Source organism: Camelus bactrianus, chromosome 1, assembly GCF_048773025.1.
Source record: "Camelus bactrianus isolate YW-2024 breed Bactrian camel chromosome 1, ASM4877302v1, whole genome shotgun sequence".
Lineage (NCBI taxonomy): Eukaryota > Metazoa > Chordata > Mammalia > Artiodactyla > Camelidae > Camelus > Camelus bactrianus.
This window is the reverse complement of record NC_133539.1, coordinates 116,675,901-116,694,603: the sequence shown is the minus strand read 5'-3', so window position 1 is coordinate 116,694,603 and position 18,703 is coordinate 116,675,901. Positions and strand designations below refer to the sequence as shown.

The window sequence follows — 18,703 nt, the reverse complement described above, 5'->3', positions numbered from 1 at the left end:
CAATTCTCTGATGAAGACATACGAATGACCAAAAGGCCTATGAAAAAATGCTCAGTATCACTAATTATCAGAGAAATGCAAATCAAAACTATGAGGTATCACCTCACACCAGTCAGAATGGCCATCATTCAAAAGCCCACAAATGATAAATGCTGGAGAGGCTGTGGAGAAAAGGGAACCCTCCTTCACTGCTTGTGGGAATGCAGTTTGGTGCAGCCCTTGTGGGAAAGAGTATGGAGATTCCTCAAAAGACTAAAAACAGACTTACCTTTTGACCCAGCAATCCCACTCCTGGGCATATATCCAGCGGGAACCCTAATTCAAAAAGACACGTGCACCCCAATGTTCATAGCAGCACTATTTACAATAGCCAAGACATGGAAACAGCCTAAATGTCCATTGACAGAAATGACTGGATGAAGAAGCTTTGGTATATTTATACAACAGAATACTACTTGGCCATAAAAAATGATAAAATAATGCTATTTTCAGCAACATGGATGGCCCCAGAGAATGTCATTCTAAGTGAAGCCAGAGAAGGAAACTACCATATGATATCACTTATATGTGGAATCTAAAAAATAGGGCAAATGAACATAAATATAAAATAGAAACTGACTCATAGACATAGAATACAAACTTGTGGTTGCCAGGGGAAAGGGGGGTGGGAAGGGATAAACTGGAAGTTCGAGATCTGCAGATACTGACTGGTATATATAAAATAAACAAGTTTATACTGTATAGCACAGGGAAATATATTCAATACCTTGTAGTAGCTTATGGTGAAAAAGAATATGAAAATGAATGTATGTATATTCATGTATGACTGAAGAACTGCGCTGTACACCAGGAATTGACACAACATTGTAAACTGACCAAGCGTCAATTAAAAAAAAAGTGTTATATTATACACAGAGGAATATTACTAAGTCATAAAACAGAATACCCTGCCATTTGCAGCAACACAAATGTACCTAGAGATCATACTAAGTTAAATAAGAGAAAGACAAATATCATGTATCATTTATATGTGGAACAAAAAAAAAAAGATACAAATGTACTTATATACAAATCGAAAATAGACTTGTAGTCATAGAAAACAAATTGGGTTACCAAAGGAGAAAGGAGATGGGGAGGGATAAATAAGGATAAATTAGGGATTAACAGATACACATTACTGTATATAAAATAGATGAACAACAAGGACCTACCGCATAGCACAGGGAAGTATAATCCACATCCTGTAATAACCTACAATGGAAAACAATCTGAAAAAGAATATACACACACACATATATATACACACACACACATATATAAAACTGAATCACTTTGGTACATACCTGAACCCACAGAACATTGTAAATCAACTATACTTCAATAAAAATTAAGAAATAATGTATTTAAATTTTAAAAACTGTTAGGAAAATGATATACTCCTTGTATCAGCAGAATTGATAACAACCACTTACAGAGCAATCCTACGTCCAGGTAGTAACTTCATGGAGACTTATTCACATGCATAAAGGAATGGAGAATATTACCTGCAGCACTAATATGTAACAATGAAAAAGTGGAAGCAAGTTTGTTTCTCAAAAGAATAAGTCTGGTTTATTTACAAAATACTGAGCATGGATGAAAATAATCTACATCTGCCAACGTGGATAAACCTAAGAAAACAATGTTGAGCCTAAAAAGTCAGTTGCAAAAAAGAGACGTACAACATAATATTCATGTAAAATGTTAAAATGCAAAACAATGAACTGTATATGGATAAATATTACAAGAACAATGAAATATTAAAAGTACAAAATTATAATAGTACAAAACCACCAAGTTTAGAAAAGTAATTGATTCTGGACAGAAGGGAAAGTGAGTATCAAAGCTAGATCCAAAAATGTCACAAAGGAAAATCTATAAAGTAAAAGTAAAGGCAGTCAATGGTCTAGAGCGGGAGTTGGCAAACTTTTTTGGCAAAGGGTTGGAGAGTAAGTATTTTAGGCTTTGTAGGCTAAGGGGCGAAATCAAGGACATTATGTAAGCACTCCATTGGGGTTTGGAGCTAGTGTTTTCTATCATCAAAATCAACAGCAAGTGTTGAAGAACCTAAAAACCATTTTTAGCTTGCAGACCGCACAAAAGCAGGCGAACAGCTGAGTCTAGCCTGCAGACTGTAGGTTGCACGCTGTGGGCCTAGAGCAAAATTGCCCAATAGAACTGTCTGCGGTGACAGAAACGTTCTCTGTACGCGTTGTCCCCAGCGTGGTAACCACCAGCCATGTGTGGCTATTGAGCGCTTGAAATGTAGCAATTGTGACTGAGAAATTAAACTTTAAATTGTATTTAATCTTAATTAAGATAGCCATTCTAGAACGTCCATGAATTTAAAGAACAGGTGTAAGGGGAGTGGTTGAACAAACTGGAAAAATAAGAGACTACGATGGGAAGGCAGGATGTATGCATCAGTGACTCCATCACGGAGAGCCAAATTCTGGCTGATGGAAAGGATGACGGCTGCTAAGGAATGCAGGAAGACGTGCAGACGCAACCAAGAAAGTGGGAGGTCCGGGTTGGAAGAGTCACCAGTGAAATAAGACGAGTTGATCGTGGACCTGGAGATTGCACAGTGAGCAGTGGGAGGAGGAAAAGTATGAGGAGGGGGTGTGCTGGGGCGGTGACTGCAGGGAAAACCAAGGTCCAGGAGAGAAACGTCCACGAGGGGTGAGACCAGTGAAGACTCAGAGTCAAGACCTCCACAACCAGAGGGATTCCACCTCTAATGTTTAAAGAACAGATGGAAAACACAAGCAATATCTTATACAAATTTTATTGCTCTTTAAAAATGAGTAACTAAAGTTTAAAGAGGAATATACAAGTACAGGCTTCAAACTCTCAGAACCAAACTAATTCCCTCTTACTAGTTCACCAAAAACACGAAAGAGTCCTTGGCATTTACACATTCCACATCTGGGATTTCTGACCAAATGAGGCGCCATCCTGAAAGGCCAGGACATCATCATTTGTGGTTTTGCTGAGGCACCAAGTACACGGAGAGCTGGCGGTTCAGAGCTAGTCACTTACCTGGTCCCTGAGCCTGAGAAACATTGACTCTCTAATCATGATTTACACGTTTTATCTGAAAAGTCAAATACAACGGCTGTATCCTACTGTGAATGCCAAGGGTTTATCTTATTCAAATATTACATAGGGAAGTGTCAAAAGATTCTCAGCCTGTCTTCAAAAATCATTCATTCAATTATAGTATTACCCACTTAAGGGAAAAAATAAAGATGCCTTATAATTAAAACATCTTAATTTGAATGAACATTATTAATTTCCAAATGTTGGTCTAAGATACATTTTGACTAAAATACAGTTTTAGGCAGTGTAAGAATTCTAAACTATTATAATGCTTAAGTCCAATTATTTATCTTTAAAAGGAAAAAAACACCAAACTTATTAAAGGCTGAAGGAAAAAAAATCACATCTGATGTACAGTTCTGAAGAAATGTTCATGATTGAAGAGTCTTGTCAAGAGATTACTCTACGGAAAGAGTTCCACCCACTTGAACGCTATCTTACAGATTCTCTTGTGGCGCCATAGAAGGGGGTGTAGGATGAATTTAAACAGCATCCAACAAATGGTTCATTGTATCTGCTTCGTACTTTTTTTTTTTGAACTGCGTCTGGAATCCCTTTTCTGCTTGAAAATAGGCGAATTCAGGAAACACAAATCTGTAAAAGGGTCTCCTCTTCTCAGTTTCCTGTAAGGGTGAAAAGAACCCTTAGGCCTAATTATAAGCTTCCCAATATTAACTTACTCTTCAGTATAAAGTTATTGGAAAGAATGCCATTGTGAATATTCCTACTTCAGTTTTTCATCAAAATGGTGTATTTCAAGTAAGACTCACAACCTTACTCCCCCCACACGTAACATTAAAAGTCAGATACTTACGAGGCGAGCGTGGGTTCCTTATAGTTCACAATGGCTGTGCACCTGCGCTTGCGCAGAGACACTGGTGGGCTTTCTATATTCTTTTTTGGAGAAAGAGAAAGTTTTCTGGCTTTCACTGCAGGATACAAGGGGACATTTGTGATATCCTTCAGGCTAAAATGAGGTGACCGGCGAGTCTCAGGTAGTGCACCTACAAGAACAACTTGTATTGAATATGGTTGCAAAAAAAACCAAAAACCAAAAAACAAAAAAACACAGGAATTAAAACTGTATGCAATTACACATCCTAAATGTATACACAATCCAGCATTTTATAATATAGATTTTTAAACACTTGTTCATCACTTTTTCATCCTAGACAATATTAATTACTGTGGATGTGAAGAACTGACTAAAAGTAACAGTTTACTGAAACTTAAAATTCTTAAAAATTAAAGAGAAATTACAATTCTCCTGGGATAGCCTGGGCACAAAGAATTAGTTTAAACTCTGCAATTTCATTTAGTCACACTTTGCTCTTCAGAATCATCAGGCCTCTATTTCAATTCCAAAGTTTATCATCAGATGGCTTCATATGGTCTTAAAAAGCCACTTGAACTCATTTACTAAATAAGTGAAAATTTGAAATCATAGTCTCTGCGTAAACCAGGAGAAAAGGGGTTCCCTCCAGTAAAGCTAGTAGGTTAAAAAGATTCCAATGGTTTTTTCTATCATAAACATCCAAATTATTCTACCTGGGAGCCACATCTATATTGGGAGACAGGTACCCAGTACACAGTAAGAACACTGCAAGACAATCTCTGAAAATTGCTTTAAAAAGCAAATCATTTCCCAAGAAAAACTACACTGGAACCATAAAATGACTTTATACTTAGTAACCATTCTCCAGGGTTATCTGGGTTTCAAATACTCTGTCTTTCTTGTCCCCACATAAGCATATTGTACTACACTAATTATTCCAACTTTCAGTTTGGAAAACATGGTTAAACAACAATCAGATCAGTTGCTATGTTCTGGAACAACGCTTCTAACACTTCAATGCATATATAAATCTTCTGGCGGAATCTGTTAAAAAGATGCAGATTCTGATTCAAGAATGTAGGGTACGGTCTGAGATTGTTTTTCTAAGAAGTTTTCAAAGTAATGTTGATACTGATGGTCTGAGGACCAAACTCTGAACAACACTATTTTAGAGTGTATTTTTTTTTCCTTTTAAAAACTTACTATGAAAAATTTCAAGTATACACAAAAATGGAGACAACAGTGTAATGAACCTCCAGCCACCCTGCTTCAATAATTATCAACATTTTGCCACTCTTGTTTGATTTACTGTAACATCATTACAGCACATTTTTCAAAAAGATATTTGCATGATACCATCACCTAACTGGTTGACCTTGGAAAGTCATTTAACTTTTTTCGGCCTTAGTTTTCCTTATAAACAAAACAAGCATGGCATCACGGACACTTCACAAAGTTGTTCTGAGGACCAAATGAACCAGCATCACAATATTTTGAGGATGATACAACCCATTTATGTTAGCTTTAGCACCATAAGGAAAAGTCCCAGATGAGAATCTGTGGGCAGGTGCAGGCTGTATCATCAGCATTTGAACCACGCCTATTTTTTGATCTAACTAATCAAAGCGAGATTTTCTAAGCCACAGTTTTTGCATGTCTTACAAATACCTTACAAAAGAATCCTAAGTCCATCAATTGAGGGAAAGTCTTTCTTGGTCTTATTAGTCAGCCTTCACTAAACAGAAAGTTACGTTAAATCACGGTCCTGTTGAATACCAAACAAGGCCATTAAAGTTACGGGTCACTGGATTCAAGTTTGATTTCATTTTCAAGGGGATGTTTCATGGGAATGTATAATAGATATTTTAATTCAACCCAATACCACCAAAGTTTTTTCCTCACCTTGGAAGGCTTCATTTACTGAAAGTAAAAATGTTTTCTCCAAAACAAGTAGTATTTGTTCTTAAAGAGGATTTAAATTAGCTTAAAGCAGGTCAAAGCAACACAACTGTGATTTCCACCCACCCCTCTATCCCCCACTATTTAATCAGACTGTAATTTCCTCCAAAGAGACAGATGGTAAGTCTCTAACCTCCCCCAGAGAAACAGATGGCAAGTATAGTACATAATACCAGGAGTGATCATTTATCATAAACATTAAAAACGCAAGCAAACAAGTAGATCACTTACTACTAGGAGTTTTTGTTGGCTCAGAGCCCGCTGTCTCCTCCTCACCGCTATGTTTCAGTGCTCTTTTAGATCGAGGCCGGGTGACTGGACTCTTATGTGACTCACTGGTGAGATCCTGACGGCTCCTGCACGTGGGCAAATAGAGGTCGTCAGAATCATCACCGGAGCTGCTGGATTCACAGATGCTCGCTTCAGATTCATTGCTGTTTTCTTCTCTTTTAGAATCTTCGCTCGTTTTTTGTCGGAAAGGAGTAAGATGAACACCCTCTTCCAAATTAAAATTGTAAGCATCCTTGCAGGTGACAGATTTACCCAACTTTTTTTTGGAAACGTTTTTTTTATCTTCACTTTTGCTCCCCTTATATTTTGATACAGGTTTTGATTTCCTCCTTCTGTTAGCTTTTTTTCTCTCTTTTCTTTTTCCTCCTAGTGCGTCTCTGTGCTTGTTTTCAGTTTGTTCAGATTTGTCCTGTAAAATGTCCTCTTTTGTTTCAGTAAAGTGTCCTGGGTGAATCTGCTTTGATGGTAAGTTAATTTGATCCTTGTTCCATCGATAAACATTCTGTTCTACATTTTCAGGTATGTGCATGTTTCCTGGTGGGTGTACACATCTAATTCTTTTCAGTTCAAAAGACTGCTCTGACAAATGACTGATTCCAAAATCATCCAAGCTACTGAACTCACATAGATTATTAACAGGTTTCTTCAGACTGCGACGGAGAGACACAGTTCTAGGTAAGACACTGTCAGCTGACTTCTCTTCACCTGAATCCAAATCAAATCCCAGTCTGTCTTGGGAAACAGTAGGTATTTGCTCTGATAATTTAAAAAACAAATGAGAAAAATAGTTTTACTTTATGGAAATTTTAATTTCAAGAATCTCAGAATTCAAAACTAAAAATGGAAAAATTGAAAGTCATTCTGTAGTTTCCCCACGTTTACTGTAAGTAAATACAAATCTGGGAACTTAACCTTTCCTCACTCCTTTGAGTTTATATAGAATGGGGCCGTGCCTGTACTCCAAGGCTGTTATGAGAGTTTAGTAAGATGATGTAAATAAAGTGCCTAACACAGAGCCTGACACACAGTAGGTTCAGTAAACTACAGGCATCCTTATAGCCAAGGTTCCTGATTATACATTTGGCAAAATAAATGGATGTATTTTAAAACTCTTACATTCTGTATAAATAAACAGATATTTGCTTTGAGCAGAATACCAGACAAGCAGATTTAAAAAGGTAACAAAATCAGACTTAGAGAAATTTAATTATGTTACTTGTTCTCAAATATCTTATCTTGACCTTAACAATATTTTTAGATTTTCATTTGAATCACCTTCTATTTGGGATGATTCTCCTTGTCCTGGAAAGTCAGCTTCCTGAAGAGGAACTTGCCTTGGAAAATACCAATAAAAAATTTATTTAACAATTATGCAATAAAAACAAATTTTAAGATTTTCTACAAATCAAGTTTCTTCCTTTTCTTTAGTATCATAATTCCCTTCTAAATCAGTACGTATGCTCTGTTATCAAAAGAAACCAAAAACACCTATCCTGAATACATGGAGGCTGATTTGTTACGGCTGACACTCAACTCTCACTGGAGGAACTAACATACCCCACTGGACAGTTCCTCCTGAAAACATGCTGTAACTTGTAATTTCATTTAGCTGGAGAAACAGCCAATCAGATTGGTCCATAAAACATATTAAAGAAATTCGATGTGATTATTCTTTAGGAGCCTGCTTTATCATTACCTGAGCTGTGATTTTTTCTGGTAATGCATACTTTTATGGTGCTTAACTACTGACTCCTCTGAATGTTCACTTTCTTCAAAAATCTTGTCTCCCTTTGGTTCATGGAACAAGAAATTTCCATTATTTATGCTTTAATATGGCTGTTTCATTCTAATTATCATTTTATTCTTTATGTTCTGTACAGAATTTCCCTCTGGACATCAAAACTTAAGTACAAGTGTAGGTAACAGAGTTATGGTAACCAACTAATAACAATTTCAGAAATCCTCTAAAAACTCAATTACCTCATTTTACTTTTTGGTCATGACATAAATATTTCATCAGATCTTAACATTCAACAGTTTAAAAACTATTCATGATTAAAACTAATGTGGAGGGGGTAGAGGATAGCTCAGTGGTAGAGCACGTGCTTAGCATGTATGAGGTCCTGGGTTCAATCCCCGGTACCTCCTCTAAAAATAAATAAACCTAATCACCCCACCCCCCAACAAACAAACACAAAAAAATAAAAAACTAATGTGGGGACATAAGTCGTATTAGTGATTACTTCTGCAAGGAGAGGGGCACAGACTTGAAAGGGACTTGAGGGAACGGTTTACGGCAGCAGCTCTCACCTGGGGACTGTTAACCTCCCCCCACCCAGGGGATACCTGGCGATGTCTGGGGGCACTTTTGATTCTCATAGCTGTGGGAGGCAGGGTGCTACTGGCATCTAGTGGGTAGTGGCCAAGGATGCTGGCAATATCCCACAATGCTTAGAACAGTGCCCACAACAAAGAATGATCTGGCCGCAAATGTCGGCAGTGCTAAGACTAAGAAACCCCGGGCCAGAGTGAGGGTAGTATCTTAAGTCTGTGTCTTAACTCAGGTTTTGGATCACAGGAGTGTACATTAGTCCAACTCACCGAACTGTGTACCTAAGATTTGTGCATTTTACTGTATGTAATTATATTTCAATAATTCATAAGCAAACAAATAAAGTGTGCTTAATCCTAGAAGAGAAGAGGGTGTTTGGGGTCTGATGGTATTTAAGAATCAGTTGGATTAGCCAAAGTGACAGCTGTGTTAAATATGGTATTTTATTAGATTTCTTTTCTAAATCAAACTATTTGTAGTACTGGCAAAACACCATCATTTGAATAACCAACCCTCCTTAGAATAAAGACATGATACCAGAAAAACATAATCAAAAGGAGTAGTTCAAAAACTCGAGAGAAACTTCTCACTTCTAGACATCAAAAAAGTAACTAAATATTAGAAAGCTTTGGCTTGGCTTTATAGAACAGAATTTCAACATACCAAGTTTTCTGAAATACATTCTTACAACTCAGACTCCAAATATAAGGGTCAGTATGATGCTAATTTCCTTTCATAAATGGATCACAGAATTAAATATTTCTTGGTATTAATAATCTTGATAATGAATTTGATACTAACGGTGAATCCTCCACAAGCAGATCCCCGGAGTTGGTGTCACTACTGCAGTCCATTCCAGAGGGACATACTTTCTGGTCCTGTTAATGTGTTAAAACAGAGAAAACACTGGTACGGCTGAAATATTCATAATGGAGTATTCATTTACTCAACAATAAATGCTTACTGACAGTCTACTGTGGTGCCAGAGACTGTTCCAGGAACTGAGTCCACAGCTAGAAACAGATTAAGGACCACCCTCTTAAAGCTTCCACTCTAGTGCAGGGAGAGAACACGGTAAAGAGAAAGGAAAGTTATAGTGATAAATGCAATGAAGGAAATACTCCGGTGAAATGACCGCGAGTAACTGATGTGGGAGGGGGGGCTCTCATCCAGAATTCTGAAGAATGCAAAGAACCAGCCATTGAAAGAGCAGGGGGAGGAGGAAGCAGTGGAAACAGCACATACAAAAGTCATGATGTAGGGGAAACCTTGCTGCATTTAGAAAAGAAAGGCCACTGGGGTCAGAACACAGTCGGTGAAAAGCACAGTAGGGGGTGGGCACACAGAGGCCAGATAATGCAGGGCCTTGAGAACCGTGAGTTTGGGTTTTAGACTAAGTGTGATGGGGAGTCACTTAAATGTTAAGTAGGGAAGTAAAATGATCTAAGTTTTAGAAAGATTGGTCTGGCCACTGTGTGAAACACGGACTGCAAGGAGTCAAGGGCAGGAGGAGTTAGGAAATCATCACAGTAAATCCAGCAAGACATAATACTAGCTTGCACGGGAAGGCTAGGGCTGTGGTGAGGGGGCCCAGCAGGTTTTGAGATAACAGAGTGTGCTCGCACTGACGGGGTCAGGGTAGGGTAGGGTGGGGGGGAGGTAGGGACAAGAAGGGAGAGGGGAGCCTCTGACTGTTCTGACTTGAGTAAATGGGGGTGGGGGTATAGCTCAGTGGTAGAGTGTGTGCTTAGCATGCACGAGGTCCTGGGTCCAAACCCAGTATCTCCATTAAAAAAAAAAAAATCTAATTACCTGCCCCCTCCAAAAAAAACAAAACAAAACAAATAACGACTTGAGTCTTGAGTAAATGCGTAGGTTGTTTTGTTGAGTTGATTTAAAACTTAGGAAGCAGAAGTATGCAATATCCTTGGGAGGTGGAAAATGAAGCTGCGCTTTGTACAAAGTATGCTTGAGATCCTTTATAAATACGTAAGTGGATATATCAGGTAGTAACTGTGTGTGTGTGTGTGTGTGTGTGTGTGTGTGTGTGTGTGTGTGTGTGTGTGTGTGTGTATCTTGTGCTACAAATTTGGAAGTCACTAGCAGGCAAACAATATTTAAATCTATGGGAGAGAATAAGATGGGTCTAGAACAATTGACGGTTACAAGCAAAGACGTGAGTAAAACAGAGGGACATGAACAGCCAGAAAGCTAAACAAGAGAGTAAGATGGTGAGAAAGCTAAGAGATCAAATTATTTTGAGTAGAGTAATCCCTGTGTTATAAAGTACTTCAAGGCCAACAAGAAAGAGATGTGACCACGGAAAGTGGTAACATGGAGGTTTTGGGGACCTTGACACACAGTGACAACAGAATGGTAGGGAAAAAAGCCTGATAAGAGTGAGTCCAAATGGAAGTGGAGACGTGAAGACAGGAAGTCCACTGTTCTCTCTGGCAACGTTCCGCTGTGAATGGAAGCAGAGACTGGGGAGACAGAGGGGACTGGGAGCAGGAGAGGATGCGTTTATTTTCTCCTCCTAAGGTGAGAGCCACTGAAGTGCATCTGTAGCAGCGAGAATGATTCAGCAGAGGGAGATACATCTTGGAAGCAGGTGCAGACTCCCAGGAGCAAAGTCCTAGAGGAGATGAGAGGAGGGAACCTAGTGCACAAGGGGAGGGTTGGCTTTCGACGGAAGCAGGGACACCTCTGCCAACAGAGCCAGAGGAAGGACGGGTACTCAGTGTAGACACGGGCAGACATGTGGAGCTGTGCTAGGAAGACCAGAGGTGCAGTCTAATTCCTTAAAAGCCATTCTAATTCAGTTCAGTTGCTTTTTGAAATTTGATGCACATATACTATGTAGACATTAGAAATAGGTTAGTACTGTTCAACAGAGACAAAACAACTAGATATTTAATGCTGTTAAAAGTTTTAAATTTAGAATCAATATAGCTAATGTTCTAAAACTATTACTATCACTGAAGGTAAATAAAGGAGAATAATTAATGATAGAGTGATACAAAAATTATTTAAAAGATCCATCATAAAATGAAGGGAACAAAAGGCTATTAGAAGTTACATTCTGATTAATCCTTATAAGTTAATTATTAGTAGGTAAGAAAAACATTTTTCTTATTAAAGCATTTTAAGCTTTTCCATCACTGCTAAATTGACTTGATAAACACAGACACACAACTGCTGAATGATGGTTGAGATTGTTTGACACACTCAACAGGAAGCAGAAAACACAATTAGATGTTTTAAATGCTAAGAACGCTTTCACCCAGCAACTAACACTTTATTTAATCAACACTCAAAAATCATTGATAAATGTCCAAATGCCGACAAAAACTGAATATTTTCACCAGTTTTTCTGATTATCTCATTGAGTACTCATGTCACACTATTCTGTGTGATTTCAGCAAAAATGTGAAAAGGGAGAAGATTCAAATGTCTTTGGGGAAATTTTTTTCCTCACTAGTTGACCAAACAATGAAAAAAAAATTAGGAAAGATTACATTCTGAAGGGGGAAAAGAAATTAAAAATAATCTGACCTTCACATGAAGTTAAAAAAAAAAATCACGTCTAATCTTAATAGACAATTCTCTACATTACATATGTATATATGGCATGTGTGTATTATATATGGGACTCCACACACATACATGCATTCTGTATATCATACAGAGAAACAGCACGGGATCACCTTAGTTACACGGAAGCAAAAAGTCTTTCACCGACTCCTCCTGTCCATGGAGAGGTGACTTGATTTCCTTTCTCGAGTCCACACCCTCTCCCTCATCACTATGCTCTGGCTTCCTTTCCTGGCCTAGGTGCCAACACAACGAATGGTCTGCACTGGCGTGGCGAACAGACGGACAGCCAGGAAGGAAGTAGACTGTCCAGGTAACGCCTGACACTCCCCACTGCTTCTTCCTTCCTCTGCTCCAGGCAGTGACCCTGGCAGTGGCTTCCGGGAAAAGGAGAGAGGGGACCCTGGCTCATCACTGCTCTCCCAGGGATTACATGCAACGAGACAAAGAGAAGACTGTAAATTAAACTATCTCCATGCCCATTATAGTTTGGCTGGCTGGTCTAGACATCCCTGGACACACAAAGAATAGACTGAAATGTGGATAGCAAAATGTTCAGGATATCCTTGTTTGGGGGTTAATGGAGAGCTGTCCTTATTTAGCAAACTGGGAGGTAACAGTGATTCTCTGCAAAGCACTTAAATACTTCCCATCTCCCCAAGAAGGCAGTCATTACAAAACCCCACTGGATGGAACAAAAGCTGCTCTCAGCTCTATAGCACTTCAGGACCAGTCTTGCTTCCACTACCGCTCTCAGACCTTCAGCTTAGCTGCCCTGCCTTTGACTCACTTCACTGACCACTCAAAGGGACCAACTGTGCAAAAGGCTAAGCTGCTTCTTCTGTACCCTGTCTTGCTGCCTGCTTTCAGAAGTGAGTTGTGCAAGTCCAAGCCTCCATCACCTCCTTGCCGGAAACCTTCCCAGCTGGCCACACACAACAACTGTGCTGGTGCCCTGGCGACAGATGTGCCGATGAAGTCACTGATAACAGAGCTGCCGATAATTAATTTAAAAAACACAATTGATCTAAACTACTAACTCATGGCTTTAACATTTTTTCCTAAGAACTTCAGCCCTTGTGATGAAAATACCTGGGCACGTTCTTCCGCTCCTTGTGAAGTCAGTTTTCCTCTCAACGTGTACAGCTCGCACGTGAGGTAGTAACACTCCCTCCGCAGCTGTAAGATGATATCCTGGGCTTCTCTCACTTTGCACTTCTCATTTTCCAAAGCTAAGACTAACATTCTGTTGTTGTCTTGGTAGTTTCTCAGCAGTGTAGAAGTGTTGGCTGAAAGAGGATAAAAAATGTTTTGTTAGTTATTAAATGTAACCATAAAAAGTGATGGAAAGGACAACACCAAGGCCTCTTACTGATGATCTGGCCTGGCGCGGCTATCAGAGACTTCCGTTTGCCAATCTCTGCCAAGTTTTTACTCCTTTTCTCCTTCATGCGTTTCTTTATGTCTTCAAGACTATCTTGAAAGGACTTTTTAAGGCATCTTTCCTTGGCCATCTTCTGCCTAGGAATTTAAAACAATAAAAATATTTAATTTTCCTACGAGATGATGTCATCAAATATAAAACATGATTGAAAACACACAGTGTTCATAAAAGTGGATTAAATAGAGACTTAGTAACTGTAGAATTAGCTCAAAGTAGACAGCTAACCTGGTCATTACCTAGACTTTGCAGCTTATAAATCTCATTAATATTTTTGGCATAATTTTATCCTCCTTGGGTACTTTACAGGGACGGTTTAATAAATACAGATTTCCAGCCCAAAGACTCTGTAATATGCCACTTAATTATTCTTTAACAGATACTCATTGGGGGCTTAGTATGTATGAGGCACTATGGAAATGCTTAATATATTTGATGTTTTCACTATGTTTCTGACGACAATACTTACGGCCCACTTTTAATGTTTATTATGCTTACAGTGTTAGTTCAGAGGCAATCATGTATCTGGGCTTTGCTTTCCAGTTACTTAACATAGGCACACTCTCAAGAGAGTCAGGTGATCTTCAGAGGTTTAGTCATACTATGTAGCACTATATACAATTTTACTAGGCTGTTATTAGCAATCATTGAGTTAGAAAAAGCAGGGACTGGGGCAGAGGAACATGCCAGTTTCTCAAAATTATTTCTAAACTCGGAGCAGCTAACTCCCAGTAAATCATGAGTACAGCAAACAAGACGCTGTATAAGTACTATTCTACATACAGTTCAAAGTACCAAACCTCACATCAGTGGACTATGCTATTGAGTATATTAATACCTAAGCATCCTTAAATCTTTCAATGCTGCAAATCACACGTGGGGTATTTTGCTACTAAGCATGTCAAACTACTTTTCATGAACATCTTTTTCTGTTAGATTGTACTTTGCAGATCTTAAAACTGCAAAAAAAAAAAAAAAATCTTGACATACATGTTTTTCACTATAAAGGATACCTTCATCTCCTCTAAGTTAGTCAAGTATTTTCCTGAACCTTACATTTTCTTGAAAACTTTCTCCAAGCCTTCCTTATTTTCCTCTGGGGTCTTAAATAGAGATGTTACAGATTTCACGTAAATATTTTCTTTCTGCCGATACAGATACAATATATACTGGGATGTTTCCAGTAGAGCAAGCACAACATTTTTTTAAAAAGCACTAACGTTAAAGGGGTTGCATAAAATATCCTACCACAATTAAGTTTTTGGAGTGCGAACCTGGAGATGTTTGAGAGCCAGACAGATTAGGTAACTGACCAAGTTAGTCTAGTTAAGGTATTTTATTTTTTAATATTTTATTTAGTTACTGTGTTATTTAATTGTTTCATTTTGGCGAGGGTGGTAGGCAATTAGGTTTTATTTATTTTTAGAGGAGGTACTGGGGATTGAATCCAGGACCTCCTGCATGCTAAACATGCACTCTACCACTTGAGCTATAACCTCGTTAAGGTATTTTAAAAGCAAAGCTTATCTAAAAAAAAACTTTCGTCATTACATGCGATCAAATTAAAACTACAAAAGAAATCTGCCGTATGAGAAGTTTCATTCCAGTCCAGGTCGATGGTGTTAAAAGGGGGTGTGACGGAGAGAACAAACGAAAACAGCGCGGGATGGCAGTCTCAACCAGTACAGCATTAGGGGAAGGGGTCTGGATTCAAAAGAACCTAGTATATTTGATCTCCGTCATAATTCTTTCAACATTCCTGGTGCTGAGGCAGCCAGGTAGGACAATGGCCCCTGCCAGCTTCTCCGGGGTAAGAGAAGCAGCAAAAGAAAAGGCCGTCAACGGTACCGCGCTGCACAAAAAACAGCTGCGGGTTTGCGTGCCCTCACGTCGAGCCTGGCTTTTAACTACCGCAAACGCTTTACTTACACATCACAAGTCACACAAGTCCGCAAGGCGGGAGGTGCGGGTCCCCACTTAGCAGAAAACTGGAGCAGCGGAAAGCGCAGGTCGGGCGGCTCAGCAGAGGGGGTCGACTCCGCAGCCTGAGCTTTTGGCCACCGAACTCAGCGCGACAGAGAGACCCGAGGGAAGGGGAACGCGGGTCACGACGCCCCGGTTCCACGTCCGAGAACCCTGCGGCCTCCTCTTTCTCCGAGACAGCGGAGCGGAGGGGCAGGGGCCGCCGGAAGAGGGTCGGAGACCCGCCTCCCGCGGGGACGTCCCCACCGTACCTCGGCCACCGCTTCTGCCACGGCTGTCGCCCTCCTCCTCACATCCCAAGGCTCCGCGAGGCAGTCCGGCCGTGCGCGCCCCGACCTCCGGGGCCTCGGGTTCGCAGGCACCGTGTCTGGCCGCCCGCCGACTGCCGCCGCCACATTCGAAATTCTCCACCGCGCTCTCCCATTGGCTGGCTCGGAGCGGTCACGTGGCGCGACGGTGCCGCCCCCGGACGGGCGCCTCACGTGACGCACTCTCACGGAGACTCCACATCCGGGCATCCGCCCCGCCCTCTGAGGGGCGGGGCTATTTGTCAGGCGGCGTCAAGCCCGCCGCCCTTCACCCGTGAGTCGGTGGTTTTTACGGGGTGGAGCCGCTCCAGCACCTGTAAGCGGGGAGTATTTGGGGGCGTTCAAACACTTCCTGTGTGTTTAGTCAGCCCGCTGGCAGCCTTCGAGCTTGTGCGCAAGGGCTCCCTCTTGTGAAAAGAATCTTCTTGGTTGGCTGCCCGCCCAGTCCACTTGCAGCACGGAAGCCGCTGAAGGGCTGTTCCAGCCAAAACAGGGGGCGGGTTTTGGATTAACGGGATTTTCTTAGGGAAGTTGCCGAGACCTGAAATAGTCAGCTCCAGGTTCTTTCTCTTTGCCCCGCTAGCTCTGGCTCTTTAACCCTCGGGAAGTGGCACCAGCATCCCTCCCATTACATGCCCAGAAACCTGGGGAATCTTCCATATTGATTCTTTATTCTCCCTTGGATTTTCCACGTCCAGTCAGTCACCTAGTCTTGTCAGTTCTACTAAGTATTTTTCAAATCCAAATCCCAGTATTTCCCTCACCGTCCCCAATCCAGGCAACTATCCAGTCTCGTTCTATGAACTGCACCGGTACCTACTCTTGACTACATACTCCACCCCCTGATGTTTTTTAGAGTGAGTTTGACAAAGCAAATATGATTGAATAGGAAGCTCTTAAATGGCTCCCTCTGCATTTAAAATGAAGTTCCAGATGCGCACTACTACATACTAAGCAGATAAACAAGGACCCACTGTATAGCACAGAGAACTATACTCAGTATCTTGTAATAATGTATAATGGAAAAGAATCCGAAAAAGAATATATACATTTATCTGAATCACTTTGTTTAATACACCTGAAACTAACACAGCATTGTAAATCATTTATACCTCAGTTAAGAAATGTATTATGAATTTAAAAAAAAAAAGACTGAAATTCACGCTCCTTTTAAGTGTTTGGCCCTTAAAGAACCCCATGATTCCTGGGTCCACCTCTTCTGAATTTGCTTTCATTTGCTTGCAATTCCTCCTGCTGTTTTTGGCCATGCAGAAGGGTAGGAACTATATCTGCCTGTTTATAGTTAAATCTTCAAGGTCTGTTTAGCGTTTTAAAGTAAGTCGATAAATATTCACTGGGACCATAAGAGAATGAATAAATGACACATGAATTTGAATTTAGGCATTCAATTTATTATGAAGTTTTTTGTTTTTTGTTTTTTTAAAGGGTACATTTACATCTCCCTAGACTAGGCCTCATTTCCCACCTTCCTGGTTTAAGTGGAAGAGATTAGAACAGCTGTCTCCAGCTAATAACAGCATTTTCCAAGTGTCACCCACCAGCTCCTCTCCATGAGTCCTCAGTTTACCGCCACCAGGCAGCATGGCTCATCTGTGCAGAAGCATTAAGAGGGAAGAAGAGAGGTTCTCTTATGGCTTGAGGCCAGAGGGTATGAAGTGGATGGTGACAGCAGGGCTGGCCACATGGACATGTGACCTGTGCTTAGAAAGTCCCTGCACTTGGTTTCATGCTCTGCTCTTGCCATCTTGAAATGCTTAATAATTTATCTTTGAGCTTGTGAATTGTAAGTGAAGTCTGATGAGACACATGGAATATATGTGTCCATCCATGTCTCTTGCTGCCCCATTGCCATACAGTGTTCAGGGTACTCACTAAATGGCTTCTGTGACACACTGTCCTTGTCCTCAGGGCCCCATACTCAGAAGGGCTTCATATTTGGTTTGATGCTCTGCTGCTGTCTTAAAAGTCTTACCAATTTTATCTTTGAACTTGTCTACTCACTTTGAATCTCACTGAACTTTCATGCTTCTTAGCCTAAAGACTTAAAAAAATCTAGTCTGGGATTCTTTATTACCAATTTTAAGAAACTGGAATTGACCCTTTGGAGCAAATAAGTCCCCTTGGATATTAGCGACACTTTAACTCAAATATTGTATTTTATTTTTATGAAGTTTAAAAAAATTTTTTGTTGAGGGTGGAGGTAATTAGGTTTATTTATTTAAGATAGAACAACATACACTCACACACATGCACTCAACAGATGAGTAGAACAAGAAAACTGAGGAAATCTCATTAAGAATGTTGGACTGTATCAATGTCAACATCCTGGATGTGATATTATCCTGCAGTTTTGCTAAATGTTACCATTGGGGTAAACTGGCCAAAATGTACGAGGGACTGCTGTATAATTTCTTACAACTACACAAGAATCTAAAATTTTCTCAATGCAAATTTCAATAAAAAATACTAATCTGTAGAAATTGCTGCTTTTTCCTTTCTTGCCCAATTAGTGGTAGTCAACTTTTAATTTTCTTTCCTTTTTGTATCTAAAAGAAGGGAACATAATAGCAATTATTGCCAGGTGAACTGAGAGCATTATCTGGGTATAGGTAATTCTTGTCTTTTTAAAACTAAGCAGTAGGCATATAAGAGTTTTAGTGTAATTTTACATACATTCCTGTTTCAACACGTAGTTTTTTTTTTTTTTTTTTGATTCTTTTTTTTTATTGAAGTGTAGTCAGTTTACAATGTGAGTTTCAGGTGTACAGCATAGTGATTCAGTTACACCATATACATAC

The 18,703-nt window shown here is 39.9% G+C and overlaps 1 protein-coding gene across 2 annotated transcripts; it reads right to left on the bottom strand.

Annotated features, from left to right (window-relative positions):
• Positions 1 to 2,811: 2,811 nt before the first annotated feature.
• SGO1 (shugoshin 1) lies at positions 2,812 to 16,007 on the bottom strand. Of its 2 annotated transcripts, none has more exons than XM_074371738.1 (8): positions 15,828 to 16,007; positions 13,525 to 13,673; positions 13,245 to 13,441; positions 9,360 to 9,436; positions 7,502 to 7,560; positions 6,167 to 6,982; positions 3,956 to 4,145; positions 2,812 to 3,764 (listed from the first exon to the last, which is right to left on the bottom strand). In XM_074371738.1, exons 2-8 carry the CDS (start codon positions 13,664 to 13,666, stop codon positions 3,647 to 3,649), a joined length of 1,599 nt encoding a protein of 532 aa, XP_074227839.1. In that variant the 5' UTR covers positions 13,667 to 13,673; positions 15,828 to 16,007; the 3' UTR covers positions 2,812 to 3,646. The 2 variants fall into 2 exon arrangements, with proteins under 2 accessions (XP_074227839.1, XP_010957890.2); XM_010959588.3 differs by lacking the exon at positions 15,828 to 16,007 and adding an exon at positions 15,523 to 15,810.
• Positions 16,008 to 18,703: the final 2,696 nt, after the last annotated feature.

Excerpts from the sequence above, each read along its gene's own strand:
- SGO1 (XM_074371738.1), bottom strand. The coding sequence starts at position 13,666 with ATGGCCAAGGAAAGATGCCTTAAAAAGTCCTTTCAAGATAGTCTTGAA. Across the intron at positions 9,437-13,244 it reads GAGCGGAAGAACGTGCCCAG|GACCAGAAAGTATGTCCCTC; the intron begins GTATTTTCATCA and ends ACACATTAACAG. Across the intron at positions 6,983-7,501 it reads AGAATCATCCCAAATAGAAG|AGCAAATACCTACTGTTTCC; the intron begins GTGATTCAAATG and ends TTAAATTATCAG.